The sequence below is a fragment of the Penicillium malachiteum genome, assembly GCF_028827825.1.
Source record: "Penicillium malachiteum strain IBT 17515 chromosome Unknown utg000002l:1.0-8849297.0:1.0-8852440.0, whole genome shotgun sequence".
In the NCBI taxonomy this organism is placed as follows: Eukaryota; Fungi; Ascomycota; class Eurotiomycetes; order Eurotiales; family Aspergillaceae; genus Penicillium; species Penicillium malachiteum.
This window is the reverse complement of record NW_026643095.1, coordinates 8,075,578-8,089,675: the sequence shown is the minus strand read 5'-3', so window position 1 is coordinate 8,089,675 and position 14,098 is coordinate 8,075,578. Positions and strand designations below refer to the sequence as shown.

Below are 14,098 nucleotides of genomic sequence, written 5' to 3'. Positions count from 1 at the left end.
GGAACTACTAGTAGTAATTCTACATCCAGATCTCCATACAGAGTAGAAAATTTGAAAACATCAATATCGTCATGGTTCATTTGTAATAGGTCAATAGGTTCAAAGAAAATTATTACATAGTGATTATGCAAGGAGACGTGTCAAGGCATTCATCAGGCATGTAGATCATCATAATACATCGCGCAAGTTGGAAACCCTTCATTGAGGATTGTACTTATTTTTCCAGATCCTATCGATTAGTTAGTATGAGACCTTTCGATATGTCGTTCACTATGCATACCATGACATTCCAACTGTAGGACAACCCTTCTCCTCAGCGAGTCGATAATACTTAGCCGCCTTGAACTAAACCCCCACATGTTAGCACAAATTCAAACGACAACTCCGTTTGACGCCCTACCTTATCCTTTTTTCCACCAAATCCTTCCAAGTAACACCAAGCAACTTCATTCATCGCATCGGTGTCACCCAGATTCGCTGCTGTCTCATAGTATTGCCTCGCAGCGGCAGGGTCCTTCTGCACACCCCAACCATTACGAAAGCAATTTGCCAGCTCGAAAATTGCGAGAACAAGCTCTCCCTTCGCTGCGCCGCCTTTCTTGATTCCCGCTTGTAGAGCCTCAGATTCAACTGCGGCTGAATTAGATGCCGCGGCTGAAAGATACACTACAGCTTGCGCCTCATCTTTGGTACAACCCCAACCATGCCTGTGATAGAAATGTTAGACCGAGTGAAACAGATATTGCATATATGGATCATTTTTACCGAAGGGCCAGACCATATAGGACTTGACTTAATGGGTTATTGGCGCCATTTGGATTCGCCAGCTGGCCAAACATCTCGGTCGATCTTTCTAGATCTATACAAATCAGATTAGTTTATGGTTAATTATCCATAGAGCCCATATTAACTCACCGCCGCACTCATGTAGTCTAATGGCTTCCTGGATATTGATCTATAGGAAGAAACTAAGTTAGCAATCACAGCCTGTGCCGAATACATTCCATCACTCACATCATCTTGTGCGTCCGCAACATGACTCTGACTTGAGCTCCTCGAGTGTGCTCGACTCTGTTGACCAGAACGAATACCAGAAACATCAAACTCCGATGCCAGCGGTGACCCTAGTCCCAATCCAAACTGTGGGTTACGCTGTACCAGCACGGTAGCTCTCTTCTCCCACTGCGCCTCCCTCTCTTGTATATCACCGCCCTCCTCATCCTCGATCTGTGGTAAATCCTGTGGGATATTCACTGAAGAGTCGCGGGAGTCACTGCGACTGCGCTTCCCGTCTCGGTCACGGTGCAGGAGGTTTGAGAGGCGACGCTCACGTTGGGGACGAGGTGGAGAGGGAGTAGAGAGAGATTCTGAGCGAGAAGAGCGGTTTCGGGTGAAGAGTTGAAAGCTGCGTCGCGAAGAATTTGTGCTTGTCCTCGGGGAATCTAGGGATTCTGCTGGATCTGGAGAATATGGTTGAAACTGAGGAGGGTCATCTTTGTGGGTTGGAGGTGTGATCACTTCTTGTCCGAAAGTATCTGAGCGCAGGAAGGTGAACTCGGGTGTTGGCGGGGATGTTGGAGTGGGAGCTTTGAAAGAGGATGTCTCTGGTGGTTGTTGTGAGGAACTGCTGGCTAGATCCTCGCGCTTGTGAAGAATATTTCGAAGAGATGGCATTGTGTTGTGTCCTGCTGAGGTGATCTGCACTATGCGACTGGTATGCGGAGGTTGCGGGGAGGCTGGGTTCCACTGATATTCTTTGATAGCAGTAGCAACTTGAAGTAATAGATGAGAATGAATGAAAGTGAGGGATAGAAATAGTATTGGAATATTGCGCTGATGAGAAAGGGTTCAGCCCATAAGAATAGAAACAAGCCCTGGAGTGCCCTGGTGGCTGTGTTGCAGATAAAATGGCCCCGAAACGTTCCATGGATTGAGTGGGCGGCTAATCTGATTGAACAATATATACACGAGGTTGGGATGAACTAATCCTATCATGGCCAATTATATACTAATATGTGATAGATTAATAAGTTGAGTTTCAAAGTAATAATATTAGATGATACTGGAACAGAGTCGGAGATCAAAACTTGAAAGAATATAAGCCAAAACGAGAATATAGATCTGACAGAAGCTCCACGTGAACCCTTGGGGTTTCTGCAGTCCCTGCATCTCCAGGGCTTAGCGGGGGGTCTGATGTCAACATAGCCTTACATAGCCTTACACAGCCCTATCATTCTCGAAATTTGAGGAGTGAGTCAATAATGAGTCAAGGAAATTATTGAAATCATTTATTTATCGACAAGCACTACACAGAAGATACAACCCATGTATGGCCATCCCAGAGTCGGCCGATAATCGGACATCAATTCCGAGTCTACAAAATTCAAGTTTGAATAATGACTACGCTCTAACATACTGATAACTACCTACTCCAGTATGAACTATCGATACTTAGAAAAATTGCTTGCTCAAATGATACAGATTGGACAGAGAAAATAGAGTTGTAATTCTAACTCAGCAGATGCAAATAGCCCTTATAGTTTTGTACACAATGGCAACTGCCGGCGGAGCCACCGTCATCCATTTAGGCCTTGGTAGCCATGATACCTAAGAGGTTATTAGCAAATGGCACAATTATGAACAAATAGAAAGGATCACTCACGCTCGACGTCGGCAACGCTCTGCTGAAGGATCTGCTGCAGAACCTTGGGGTTCTCAAGCTCCTTCTGGATCTTGGCGATGACGGACTCGGCGAGCTCACGCTGCTGGCGCTGCTTAACCTGGCCCTCGTAACGAACCCAAGAGTCAAGGACCTGCTTGGCCTCGGCGGCGAGAGCGGTACGCTGCTCGAGCTCGTAAGCCTGAGCCTCAACCTGGACAGTCTCCTACTCAAAAAGTTAGACATCTATCTCAAAAAAATTCCCTGGATAGTTCTCATTGCATTATGGTTCATGCAATCTGTAAACCCACCTTGGAAACGGCGAAGAGAGCCTTGGTGACCTCAACGACACCGGACATCTGCTGGACGTTGTCGATGCGGGTCTGGACAGCGCTGGTGTGGTCGGCACGGGCAGCGTTCAGGATATCCTTGTGCTTCTGAACCTGACCCTCAGCCCATCCACGGTAAGCGGGACCACCGTACTTGGCAACGGCAGTGAAGACGGAAAGCAAACAGAAAGCAGCAACGGTCTCCTCGTTCATCACGTACAGCTCGTTGCTGATAGCGGCGATGGACAGACCGGCGGCGGCAGAGAGAACGGCGGTCTTGGAGACGAGGGAGTTACCAGGGACAGAGTCCAGGATAGACTGAGCCTTCTTCGCGGGGTCCTCGGCGGTAACGTTGGAAGCCGCGCGGAACGAGGTCATGGCAGGGACGACAGGAGCGCGGATGGAAACGGTCGGCCGCAGCCGGGCGGCGCCTAGAGGAACCTTGTCAATACCAGTTGCAATCGAATCGTACGGTCGTGATTTAAGTGAAACATACCAATGGCGCTCTTAGCGAGACGCGAAGCCATTGTTGCAGATGATTTAAAGATCCTGAACAGGGTGGGTGAACGGAGAGGAGACTTGAGGTCGGGACGGGTAGGACGGGCTTGCACACGCTAACCGTTTCGGGATCTAGTACCGTGTGCGCGGAAAAACCCGATTCCGAACTTCCATACAACTTTTTTTTTGCTGCCGAGATCACGCCAGGGTGAGAAAGAAGGGAATTTCAAGGTTAATACTGTGGAGAAATTTCATTATGGCAGCACCTGTGGAAGCTTCTAAGAAGCGTAAGAGCAACAAGACTGCCGGTGCGCCCTCCAAGCGCCGTGCGGTTGCAGAGGATGATTTCGCAGAGACCCTATCTACAATTGAGAAGCTCGAAAATGAGATCGCCGAGTCGCGCAAGAACTACAACAATATTGCAACCCTGATTTCGATGCTCAATGTTCAGAAATCTGCCAAGAACCCCGAACTTGCGGTCGCAGTCTCTCTGTGCCGAGTATTCAGCAGATTGATGGCTGCTGGAAATTTTGCCGAGTCGAGCAGAGCCGCCGAGAATGAGAAGATTGTTACAGCATGGTTGAAGGAGCGGTGTCTCGAATACCAGCGGGCGCTGCTGTCAATTATTCGTGAGGCTGATACTACCTCTCAGGTATGAGATTCTTGATCATAGTGGATTGAAGCCTAAACTAATGTAAAGTGTTGCAGATTACTGCTCTGACGCTGAGCATGCGCATTATCAAAGAACGTATTACACATATTCCTGGAGCGGAGAATGCGGTGTGGTCTACAAACTTCAAGGCTATCGTGGAGGCTGTGATTGAGGCACGAGACAATCAAGATTTGCAGTCGGAGTTGGTCAACAAGTTCATGAAGGAATTTGAGGACGTGAGATACCATGCTTTTGGGCAAATAGCGTATGTCAAAATCCCCTTCAAGAACTGTCGTTTTATCTCTTTTCATTTTCTGACAATTATTATAGTGAATACGCTGCTATTCGCCGACGCTCCGACGTTCTCGATTCCCTGATCTCCATACTTACGGCCTGTGACGATGTGCCCGGCGACGACCACAAGTTCAAGAACTTCTTTGCGACTCCTGGAAGCCAGAATAAGCGACTCACTTCGGTGAATTCCCACAAGAAGCGCGCACAAGAGGCTTGGTTGGCCATCTTGCGGAATAACCTATCGCAGGCGCAACGCAAGTCCCTGCTGCGCATCATGGTGCACCACATTGAGCCCTGGTTCAGCCGCCCAGAGCTTCTCATGGACTTCTTGACAGACTGTTACAACGTCGGTGGTGCTACTTCGCTGCTTGCTCTCTCTGGTCTTTTCTACCTCATCCAAGAGAAGAATTTGGACTACCCCCAATTCTACACCAAGCTCTACTCGCTTCTGGATGCGGACTTACTGCACTCCAAGCACCGTTCTCGATTCTTCCGACTTTTGAATACCTTCCTCGCCTCGACCCATCTTCCAGCTGCTTTAATGGCCAGCTTCATCAAGAGACTCGCCCGCCTCGCGCTCAATGCGCCTCCTTCTGCCATTGTGGTTATTGTTCCATTCATGTACAACATCTTCAAGAACCACCCCACCTGCTCATTCATGATGCACCGTGAGATCCGTGACAAGGAACTTGCAGCTGAGATTGAAGCGGAGGGTATGGATGACCCGTTCGATCCCCTCGAGGAGGATCCTACTCGCACCGGTGCTATCGAAAGCTGTCTCTGGGAAATTGTGGCTCTCCAGTCTCACTTCCACCCCAATGTTGCCTCTATTGCTCGCATCATCTCAGAGCAGTTCACAAAACAGCACTATAATTTGGAGGACTTCCTGGACCACACATACCAGGGTATGGTCGAAGCAGAACTTGGTTCTGGAGAGAAGCCATTGAGGAAGGTCCCCGTTGTGGAATACCAGATTCCCAAGCGTATCTTCACAGACCGTTTGTTAGAGGAGGATGGCGGTGTGGACTCTGGTCCTGCTTCTTTTATGCGTGGTCTGTGGGACTTTTCATAAATAGAACACCTCGTTTTCTCCATTAGCATACTATCATGAGCTGGCGTTGGGAGGGTAAAATGTGAACATAATGTCCTAGATTTAAGTCTAGAAAACAAAAAAGATTTGTCCCAGAATCAGAGATCCATCATGGTCACGCGACCAGTAACCAAATCAAGTTTTAGAACCTAGCCCTGGAGCACTTGAGACTAGCAAGAATTGATCGAAACCCCCCTGGTAGCCATTATGAGATGAACAACTTGTCCAGCCTTGGGAGTGCATGCTGTGATCGAATTATATGATCGACAACCACGCCACCTCTAGAGCAGCTTGGCAGGTCGATCTGCGTTAGATCTCCTCTACATCAAAATCGTGATGCCCCTTGGTATGAGATTCAAGTTCAAGGTCTCAGAGAGAAATGCTCGAATGCTTTGCTCGACAGTATGAATTACGAGAATCGGCCATTCAGAACTCTACTCCATATGCCTTGCAAGGTTGGCTGTGGATGAGCACTTCGGGAAGGGATAACATTCTTTGGTGGTCCCGCCGCCATTCTCACGTCCATGCATTGTTTACTTGAGATCAAATGGCCTCGCGAGTCATGAAAGCTTTTTTGGGGTTGGCCAAATGAAGGGAAAGCAGTCTAATTACTATCATTACCGTGATTTAAGGCTGTCTTCGGTGATCTGCCCTACTAGTAGGTGCTACTCACTCGATATGGCCTTATGATGCGCCAATTCAAAGTTTTAAAAAGCCTGGATTTCTGAACATCAGAAATATCCAGTGGAGAATGCCATTCATTGGCTGCAGAGGACTTCTTCGCCCAATGAGACTCAAGAGAGCATACTTTACCCGCAAAATCGAGATGATGGCTCCAAAGCCCAGGAATGTGACATTCTCCCACAGCGCGCCCAGAGTGTCAACAGTTGAATGACAACAAACCAGACTTCAAGCCCATTATGTGGGGGCTGGTATCTGTTGCCGCAAGTTAAAAAACCGTGGAGCGCCACCGGTATCCTGTGCATGAAAGCTACTCCCGATCCTCTTCGTCGACATCGATATACGACTTTAATACGACAATACTTTCGTTAATATTCCATACTATTCAATTCCGAATCGGCATCGCCCATTATAATCTTACAGTCATGCATTTCACAAGTGTTCTCGCCGTAGCAGCTTCGCTATTGTCTTTAGGTCTCGCCGCCGACCCTCTCTCCTTCACCAGCTGGCCCTCGGATATTGCTGCCGGCAAGCCACTGACTCTAACATGGACAGGTGCTGTGACTGACCAGGTAAGATGCCAGTAGATAATAGATTCCTTTCAAAGTAAACACCATGTTTCGGACAATGTTCTAATTTTGTTTCAGCCCGTCAAATTGACCCTGCGAAAGGGTGCCTCTGGAGATCTCAACGATGTCGAAGTCATTACTGATCAAGCCAAAGATGGCACTTTCACTTGGACTCCTGGTGAGAACATCAAGGAAGGTGAACCCTATGCTTTTGAGGTGTCCCAAGGTGGACAAGAAAACTACTCTGCTCTGCTTAAGGCTGGTCCCCCTGCCAACCCTCCAGCACCCGGCACGTCTCAGACTGGCACCGCCACTTCGGCCCCAACTGGTGCTGCTGGTACAACTAGCCAAGCTACTGAGACCGGCACCAGCAGCAAGCCTTTGATCAGCTCATCCTCTGCCACTGGCACTTCCAGCAGCCCCGCATCCACTCAAGCGAGCAGCTCTATCACAGCGGAGGCCCCCTTTGGAACCAGTGAGTCTGGAATGGATGATAAGAAATCATCTGACTCTGCAGATGTCCAAACTGGTATTGCATCTGTGTCTCAGTACTCTGTCATTCTGGCCACTTGTGCCATCGCTATGTTCTTCTACATGGGCTTTTAGATGCACACATTTGTCTCTTTTGGGTTATTTGATTTCTGGCTGGCGCTTGGGAGATGCAAAATCACTCGCTTCAAATGTTTTAGCTCTCCATATGTGGACTAGGAGCTCCTTGATGTATATACCTCTCCATACCCCTTGATTATTCTTGATAGGTGGATTTAGTCGTTGTGGAAGTACTAGTAATGGATTTCAGTTCTGTCTTGTCTTCAATTCTGCAGTTGTTGTCTGTAGTCTGTGTAATGGTTGTAATATTCCCAGCCCTGTTTCAGTATAGATGAAAGCAATTGGTTATCACGGGCATTTTAATCGCATTTTTATCTTTCAAATTTGAAACATTGAACTTAAACACTTGTATAGCATGATCAATGTGTTAGTCAATAATCCCCTAGTGTCAGGCTAGGTGCAGTGGCGCCAGGCACGGAACTTCACCATTGGGTCCTTTTCTTCCTTGCACCTTCTAGTGCTTCTCTTTCAAATCTCCCCTTTCACAAAAAAACAAAAGGGAACAAAGTCCATTCGCATGCTTTTGAATTCAATCTGCAAATTCCCATCCGCTTTGAATCCTGGGAATTGTTCTCCACATCCTGACCCACATTAGAATGTCCCGGTAATTATAGAAACACATCTCGGCGATGCTCAGACGCCGTAAAAACACGCCTCATCTTGCCCAACTGCGATTTGACCACACTGGTACGTGCGGAACCTCACGGAACATCAACATCGGAGCCATTCCCTGCTACTCAATTGCTTTTTCTCTACCCCTCGCATTGTGCATAAGATTAGGCTTGCCATGCAGGCTGCACTGAACTTCCTCTCGTCATTCTTCTGGCCCCAATCTTCACCCGCAGACGTCATTTAGAATGGCTCATCTGGGGCGTGTTATGAGGCGTCTAGATGCTTTTCATTCTCCTCGCAAGCTCGACCTCATTCGTGCTGACTCCTCCTCCTCTCTCACAACAGAGGCACCGCAGGTCAATCTCCCACCAGTGGATACACAGCTGAACATGCACCAATTCACAAGCCTTTTCGACAATGAGACAGATGGGGATGAGATCCATACAAATAAGTATGTGACAGAAAATGGGACAAGTAATCATCTGATAGGTATGTGTTGTCCCAACTTGGAATTCCCTCCTCTCGTCCTAAGATTCTCTGGGTCCAGTTATCGGACAAAAGAGCAAGAGAAAAAAACGAAAAACGAAAATCAATATGAAAATCAAGTCCCAACCATTAACTCACCTTCAACCATGGCAGATCCCACCGCATCCCCATCTCAACCCTCACTCCTATCTACAAGTCCCAATCTTAATCCCGGCGAAATCCCCTCCGAATGGTCTGCTGTCGGTCACGCGGCCACAGGAAAATCGGGTCGTGTTATCCATAACCTCCAAGAAGAGATCGCGCGTCTCACCCGAGAATGCGTCCTCTATCGATCCCGAGCAGAAGAAACTCAACGGTCCAATGAAGCCCTGAAAATCCAGAACCAGAATATGCACGAGCGCCTTCGAAATCTGGAGCAAGTCAACGAGACCAATCTGAACTCGATCGCGCGCAAAGACCGGAAGATCGAAGAGCTCCGCACAGAACTCGCAGGCGAGCGAAGCAAACGAGCCGATGCCGAAGAGGATGCCAATAAGACAAATGAGACGATGCGCGAGGAACGCGAAAACCACCATCGAGAGCAGGCGCGTTCGCATGAGATCACAAAACACTATGAGACACAATATGAGGTTCTATCATCCTCAACAAAGCGCGTCAAGTCCGATTTGGAGCGCCGAGTGAAAACTTTGGAGTCGAAGGTGCAGACCATGGCTGAGACACAGAAGACCCAGGGCGATTGTGCTGATCGGCTTGATGCTATTACTGAGGAGAAAGATCGGGAACTGGACGGGTTGAAGGAAAAGCATGAGAAGCTGTTGGCTTGCCATGAAGAATACAAGAAGGTCAAGGATGATGGGTTAAGGAAGCTGATCGAGCGCGCTCAAGACAAGGATAAGCAACTTGAGGCTGCCCTTGCATCTGTCAAGGAGACCGAAGCCAAGATGAAGTGGGCTATTCAGCTGAATAATAACCAAGTTCAGAACTGAGGTCAACTTGTTTGTGTGTTTCTCTCTAACCATATAAGCCACCAAGCATCTATCTACAGATCTATCCAAAGATCTACCTAGAGGTCACTGTTGATATACGGGCCCCCTTCATTGGCCTATTGCCTCTTGCTGCAGCTACTGTCGACAAGGACGACGATGATACTGCTGCTCTATATACCCTTCAACCTTCTTCGACCTTCCAGAGGTCTCTTTCAGGGATTGATCAGTTCAAGCTCTCACACCTCTTGGCCGTATTGATTTTTTTTTTGCCCTCGATATGGTTCTCTCTGCATAATTTCTTTCATTTCACTCGGTATGGCGTTCTTTTTTTCGGGCAGCGCGATACCCTATTCATGGCAGATTTGTTTTGCGCTAGACATTGTTACATTAGACATTCACATATGATGATCGCTATGATAGGAATATTCTTACAAGACGTGGGATGGTGCTCTGTTCCATGCAGTTAATAAAGAGCAAACAGCGTTGCGAATCATACAATTCCTGTTCAAAACCAGCATTTCTAAAACCATATTGAAGGTAATAAGTGATCGGAAAGAATCAGTGGGAATGACTATTTGCTCCTTCCAAGCAACTGAATCCTTAACCGCAACTACTTATAACCTCTCATCTCCCTTCTTACCATTTCTCATTTAAATTCTTCTTCTCTTTCTTCATCTATCTTACTCCTGCCTTGAACTTCATGCGAACTGATCATCCTATGGCTCGCTCATTGACGTTTGCCTCAATATGGGGCCTCGAGAAGCTGGGGGTGGAGGAGCTAACGCGGAAAATGATGTATGTATTCTAACAAATTCTTCTAGTAACACTTGGGTATCAACTGACGAATGATAGGGGAGTCGATCCTTCCATTCTGGTTCAGTACCTCCCTGAGCAGCATGCAAGTCCTCTCCTTGCCCATCTTGTGTATACTGTTTCTAATTCAAGTTGATCATTCAGGTTCTCGTGGCTGAAGGCAATATCACAGAGGCTTTGGCGGCAGCTTTGGCACAACTAGTCACTGACTACATTGAGCAGCACCAGTCGGATGACCTTGACAATGTAAGTTACATTCATATGAATGGGATTGAGTTCTGCGAACGCCCGGTTAATATTCTAGTACAGGCTCCTCGCATCCGTCAGATCACGTCTGTCACTCCCAATGATATCAAGTTGGCCATTCGGGATGAAGCTTCCACGGAGGATACTTCTAGCAAGATTGTTCAGAAATGGAGTCCTTCGAGTACCCCCTGCGCCTACTTTGAGCGTGATCGTTTTGGTCTTCTTGCTCGCATTGCCCAGTCCACGGAAACGGAAATCATCAATGATAAAGCGGCAGAGAAAGGCTTCCTTGTCATTGAGGGGCTCTATCAAGCAGCAGTTCAGAAAGCGGTTGAAAAGCTGACAAACATTGACCAATTCATGGTGAGTATGCAGTGTTTCCGTGCTTAATTACTCAAGTCCATAGCTCACCCCAGATGTTTACAGACTTTGACCGAAATGCCTTATTCTACCACCATGGTACTCACTCCCGAGGTTGAAGGAACGATCTACCAGATGATGGGATATGTCACTATCAACCCTCTCTGCATTCGCCGCTTGCTCTTCGACCCAGCAGTGACACCACTTTCACGGATTCTTACCATGAAAGCGCCAGTCACTTGCCCTTTTGTCATAGATCAAAATGAATGGATCATGCTCAGTCGTTTCCAGAACCCTCCCCGTCTCCATGCCACTGCAGATAACGAGTCGGAAACCACAGCGATTTGGAAGGGCTTTGTGTTTCCTGAGCTTGGAAAAATCGATACATATTCTCCTCGGGACTTTACTGTCCCTCGACCGCCCGGCTCAGAGACTCCTTCGAAACACCCAGTCTTGCCCTCCCACAAAGCCACAGGAGGTGATAAATGGGTTTCACCAGGGACTGATGCTTCGCTTTTCGAACCTGAGAATAGATCTCCTGCAGTCGGCAGTGAAATTGTCCTGAAATCAGATTCTCGAGTGGCTCCAGAGGAGAAAATAGGTCCAAATTTCCGGACTAGAAGGAGAAGGATTTTGGAACAAACTGCCGTGTCCAGGTCTGCTGTTATTGAGCCAGAGACAACATCTGCCCCGACACTTACTACCCTACCCGCCATCAAGTCTCTTGAACAGTCAGAAGTCGATTATGGCGTGAAGAACTCTATCAAATCGGGCCCGACGTCTGGCATTCTCTTGGATATCGCTCCTTTCTCTTCTCAAGAAAAGGCACCGTCGCAACAGACACCACAAGCTGCGAAACAGCTTGATGAGTATTCAACAAAATCTGCGGGTGATGATGGTAAGGTTCAATCAAGCTTCACAGCCTCAATCAACGTTGGGTCGAGTTTAAATGAGCTCAGTGGTTTGGAATGGGAACGTGAGAAGGAAGATATACAGCTTCCTGTTTGTCCTGCCAAGCCACAGGTAGTCTCTCTTGCAGACTCGGTAAATAACCCATCATCTCCACGATTGCCCGGATACCTTAGTCCAAAATTTCCCCTTGAGCATAGAGAGCCTAGGAATCAAACCCCTGCGCCCCTCATATCTAAGCAAGAAGCTGAGCCCTCGAAGGAAACTCTCCTCTTAAATTTAGATACCCCACCGCTTCCTCAAGGTGAACCCGAGGGTCGATCTTGGATCTATCATGCTCTCTCAGATGTAAAAGAGGAAACTGAGACTCGAAATATCCGCCCATCTGCTCTGAGCCGCCTAAGCAGTTCCCCCAACCCACCTAGCCCCTCTGCTTCGCCTAGTCTTCCTGAAAGTCCGCAGAAAACGATGCTGTTACGACGAGACTGGCTTGAGAATTTATGCTCCAAGGAGTTCATTCCTGAATCAAGAACCGACTCCCCGGTCTTGAATGAAACTTCTAGATATCATACCCGCCATTATATGCCAAATTACTCTATGGAAGCCAATGGAGACAGTCCAAACGACTCATTCGTTCCACTGGAGTATCAGTACAACTTTCATCCATCTCCCTCTCAAGTTCATAGCACGCTTCCTCCACCTCAGCATTGGGTCGCCTCTCAGGCACATACCGAAGATATCGGTGAAGACAAGGGACCTGAATCTCGACTTGCCGATCAAGAGGAAATAGAGCTTCATTCTGTGATGAATCAGCAGGCTCCTGTCGGTGGCCAGAAAAGGAAGAGTGCGATTGCATTTCTGACATACATGGCCAAACAACCGATGGTTGTTGCTCAAGCTGATTCTTCAGAAACTTTGAACCGCGATTCAAGCTCCATGCCTACAGAGGACTCCGAAGGGGTCTCACCCTCAGACTCAGACTCAACGAGCCATGCCATGAAATTTGAAACTAAAATTGCACTGGAGAAGGAACGTCAGAAGAGGCTGCGTATTGAACAGACCAAATCCCTCTTCAGTCTCTGCAAACGGTTTCTTGAACCGGCTACCTATTGCCCTGACATCTTGAAGCTGGAAGTTCAGTTTGGACTAGCTCTGCTCCCCAGTGGACCAAGAAGCTTGAACTCTCAAAAGATGAGCCTTCGAGGATTGAAAGAATTTTACTGCGACAGAGACGGACTCGGAGCTCCAGAACTGAGTTTTTTCAATCGACTAACAACTTCACCTGCTGATATTGATCATATCATCAATCTTGAAGTCACTGGCTCTCGTCTCTTTGAACAGGAGTCATTCTACTCCAGAGTCAACTACGAGTTTCATTGCGAATCTGAATTATCGAAATTCATTATCATAGTGTCCGAGCATGGAACGCACAAGTTGACTCGACCTGATACCGTCCTTGGGACCGTCCACCTCAGCTTTCCCAGCCACATATGGGACGCCGCACTCACTTTGCGGAGTCAGGTGAATGAAGTCCAAAGTCTTAGTGAAGAGACTACACAAGCAGTTCTAAAACTCGTGCAAAGTCTATCTGTTGTGCCCGATCGAACCCACTTACGTCTTTCAACTCGCACGCATCCAGCCCTCAAAATCAACAAAATTCTCATGAAACGATCCACAGAACACCGACATCTCCAATCTAGGGATGGCGAAGGCGCTGAAGAGGATATCTACCTTCATATCACCGAGACCCAAGATCTCATCATATCAGTACATGACACCAACAGCGAAGTCATTCGAGCGCATTGTGGTCCACTGAAAGAAATGGCGAAAGCAAACAAGCAATGGTGGAGCGCATCTCTCACATCTCCGATCTTGGATACAGTTCTCAGAACGAACACGCATATTGAGCCGGGTGAACAGACTAAAGAATGGACTCCAGCAGATCTATTTGGTGATGATACCAAAAATCTGCCAAAACCTTTGGCTTCGACTTCTGACAAGACTGACTTGGACCCAAATGCTCGTCCCAGTGACGTTGCTGCGTCTGTCGGCTCAGCTGGGATCAGCAGTCTTGTTCGACTGGCCGAGACGGTCGTCAGTCATATTGACGTCGTTGGTGGGAACAATAGTGGTCCAGGGGTGGCGATGGCTAATTCCTCAAACGCAGACAAGGCTCCCAATGCTGGTGATAAGCGGAGTGAGGGGACTGCTTCGGTAAACCCACTGCCTGCTGCGCCCAAGGTGGCAAGGAACTTCGGACGGAAGAGAGAATGGTAGGTGCTAAGTAAAAGGAGAGAAAGAAAAG

General features: G+C 47.8%; 7 protein-coding genes across 7 annotated transcripts; 5 read left to right on the top strand and 2 right to left on the bottom strand.

The window, feature by feature from the left end:
• Positions 1-198: 198 nt before the first annotated feature.
• Positions 199-1,674, bottom strand: N7483_006013 (tetratricopeptide repeat protein; the record flags this gene model as incomplete). Its single annotated transcript, XM_057089450.1, has 6 exons — positions 199-229; positions 281-345; positions 401-707; positions 766-859; positions 916-955; positions 1,015-1,674. 6 exons carry the CDS (start codon positions 1,672-1,674, stop codon positions 199-201), a joined length of 1,197 nt encoding a protein of 398 aa, XP_056949279.1.
• A 910-nt stretch (positions 1,675-2,584) lies between these two features.
• atp4 (F1F0 ATP synthase subunit 4) lies at positions 2,585-3,515 on the bottom strand (the record flags this gene model as incomplete). Its single annotated transcript, XM_057089449.1, has 4 exons — positions 2,585-2,607; positions 2,663-2,885; positions 2,971-3,419; positions 3,485-3,515. 4 exons carry the CDS (start codon positions 3,513-3,515, stop codon positions 2,585-2,587), a joined length of 726 nt encoding a protein of 241 aa, XP_056949278.1.
• A 227-nt stretch (positions 3,516-3,742) lies between these two features.
• noc4 (ribosome biosynthesis protein NOC4) lies at positions 3,743-5,504 on the top strand (the record flags this gene model as incomplete). The annotated part of the gene is made up of 3 exons (XM_057089448.1): positions 3,743-4,138; positions 4,195-4,403; positions 4,469-5,504. 3 exons carry the CDS (start codon positions 3,743-3,745, stop codon positions 5,502-5,504), a joined length of 1,641 nt encoding a protein of 546 aa, XP_056949277.1.
• A 1,124-nt stretch (positions 5,505-6,628) lies between these two features.
• N7483_006010 (GPI anchored serine-threonine rich family protein) lies at positions 6,629-7,378 on the top strand (the record flags this gene model as incomplete). Its single annotated transcript, XM_057089447.1, has 2 exons — positions 6,629-6,775; positions 6,851-7,378. 2 exons carry the CDS (start codon positions 6,629-6,631, stop codon positions 7,376-7,378), a joined length of 675 nt encoding a protein of 224 aa, XP_056949276.1.
• Positions 7,379-8,238: 860 nt separating this feature from the next.
• N7483_006009 (uncharacterized protein) lies at positions 8,239-9,465 on the top strand (the record flags this gene model as incomplete). Its single annotated transcript, XM_057089446.1, has 2 exons — positions 8,239-8,482; positions 8,633-9,465. 2 exons carry the CDS (start codon positions 8,239-8,241, stop codon positions 9,463-9,465), a joined length of 1,077 nt encoding a protein of 358 aa, XP_056949275.1.
• Positions 9,466-10,212: 747 nt separating this feature from the next.
• N7483_006008 (uncharacterized protein) lies at positions 10,213-10,914 on the top strand (the record flags this gene model as incomplete). The annotated part of the gene is made up of 2 exons (XM_057089445.1): positions 10,213-10,260; positions 10,411-10,914. 2 exons carry the CDS (start codon positions 10,213-10,215, stop codon positions 10,912-10,914), a joined length of 552 nt encoding a protein of 183 aa, XP_056949274.1.
• A 66-nt stretch (positions 10,915-10,980) lies between these two features.
• N7483_006007 (uncharacterized protein) lies at positions 10,981-14,070 on the top strand (the record flags this gene model as incomplete). Its single annotated transcript, XM_057089444.1, has 1 exon — positions 10,981-14,070. One exon carries the CDS (start codon positions 10,981-10,983, stop codon positions 14,068-14,070), a length of 3,090 nt encoding a protein of 1,029 aa, XP_056949273.1.
• Between the last annotated feature and the right edge of the window lie 28 nt (positions 14,071-14,098).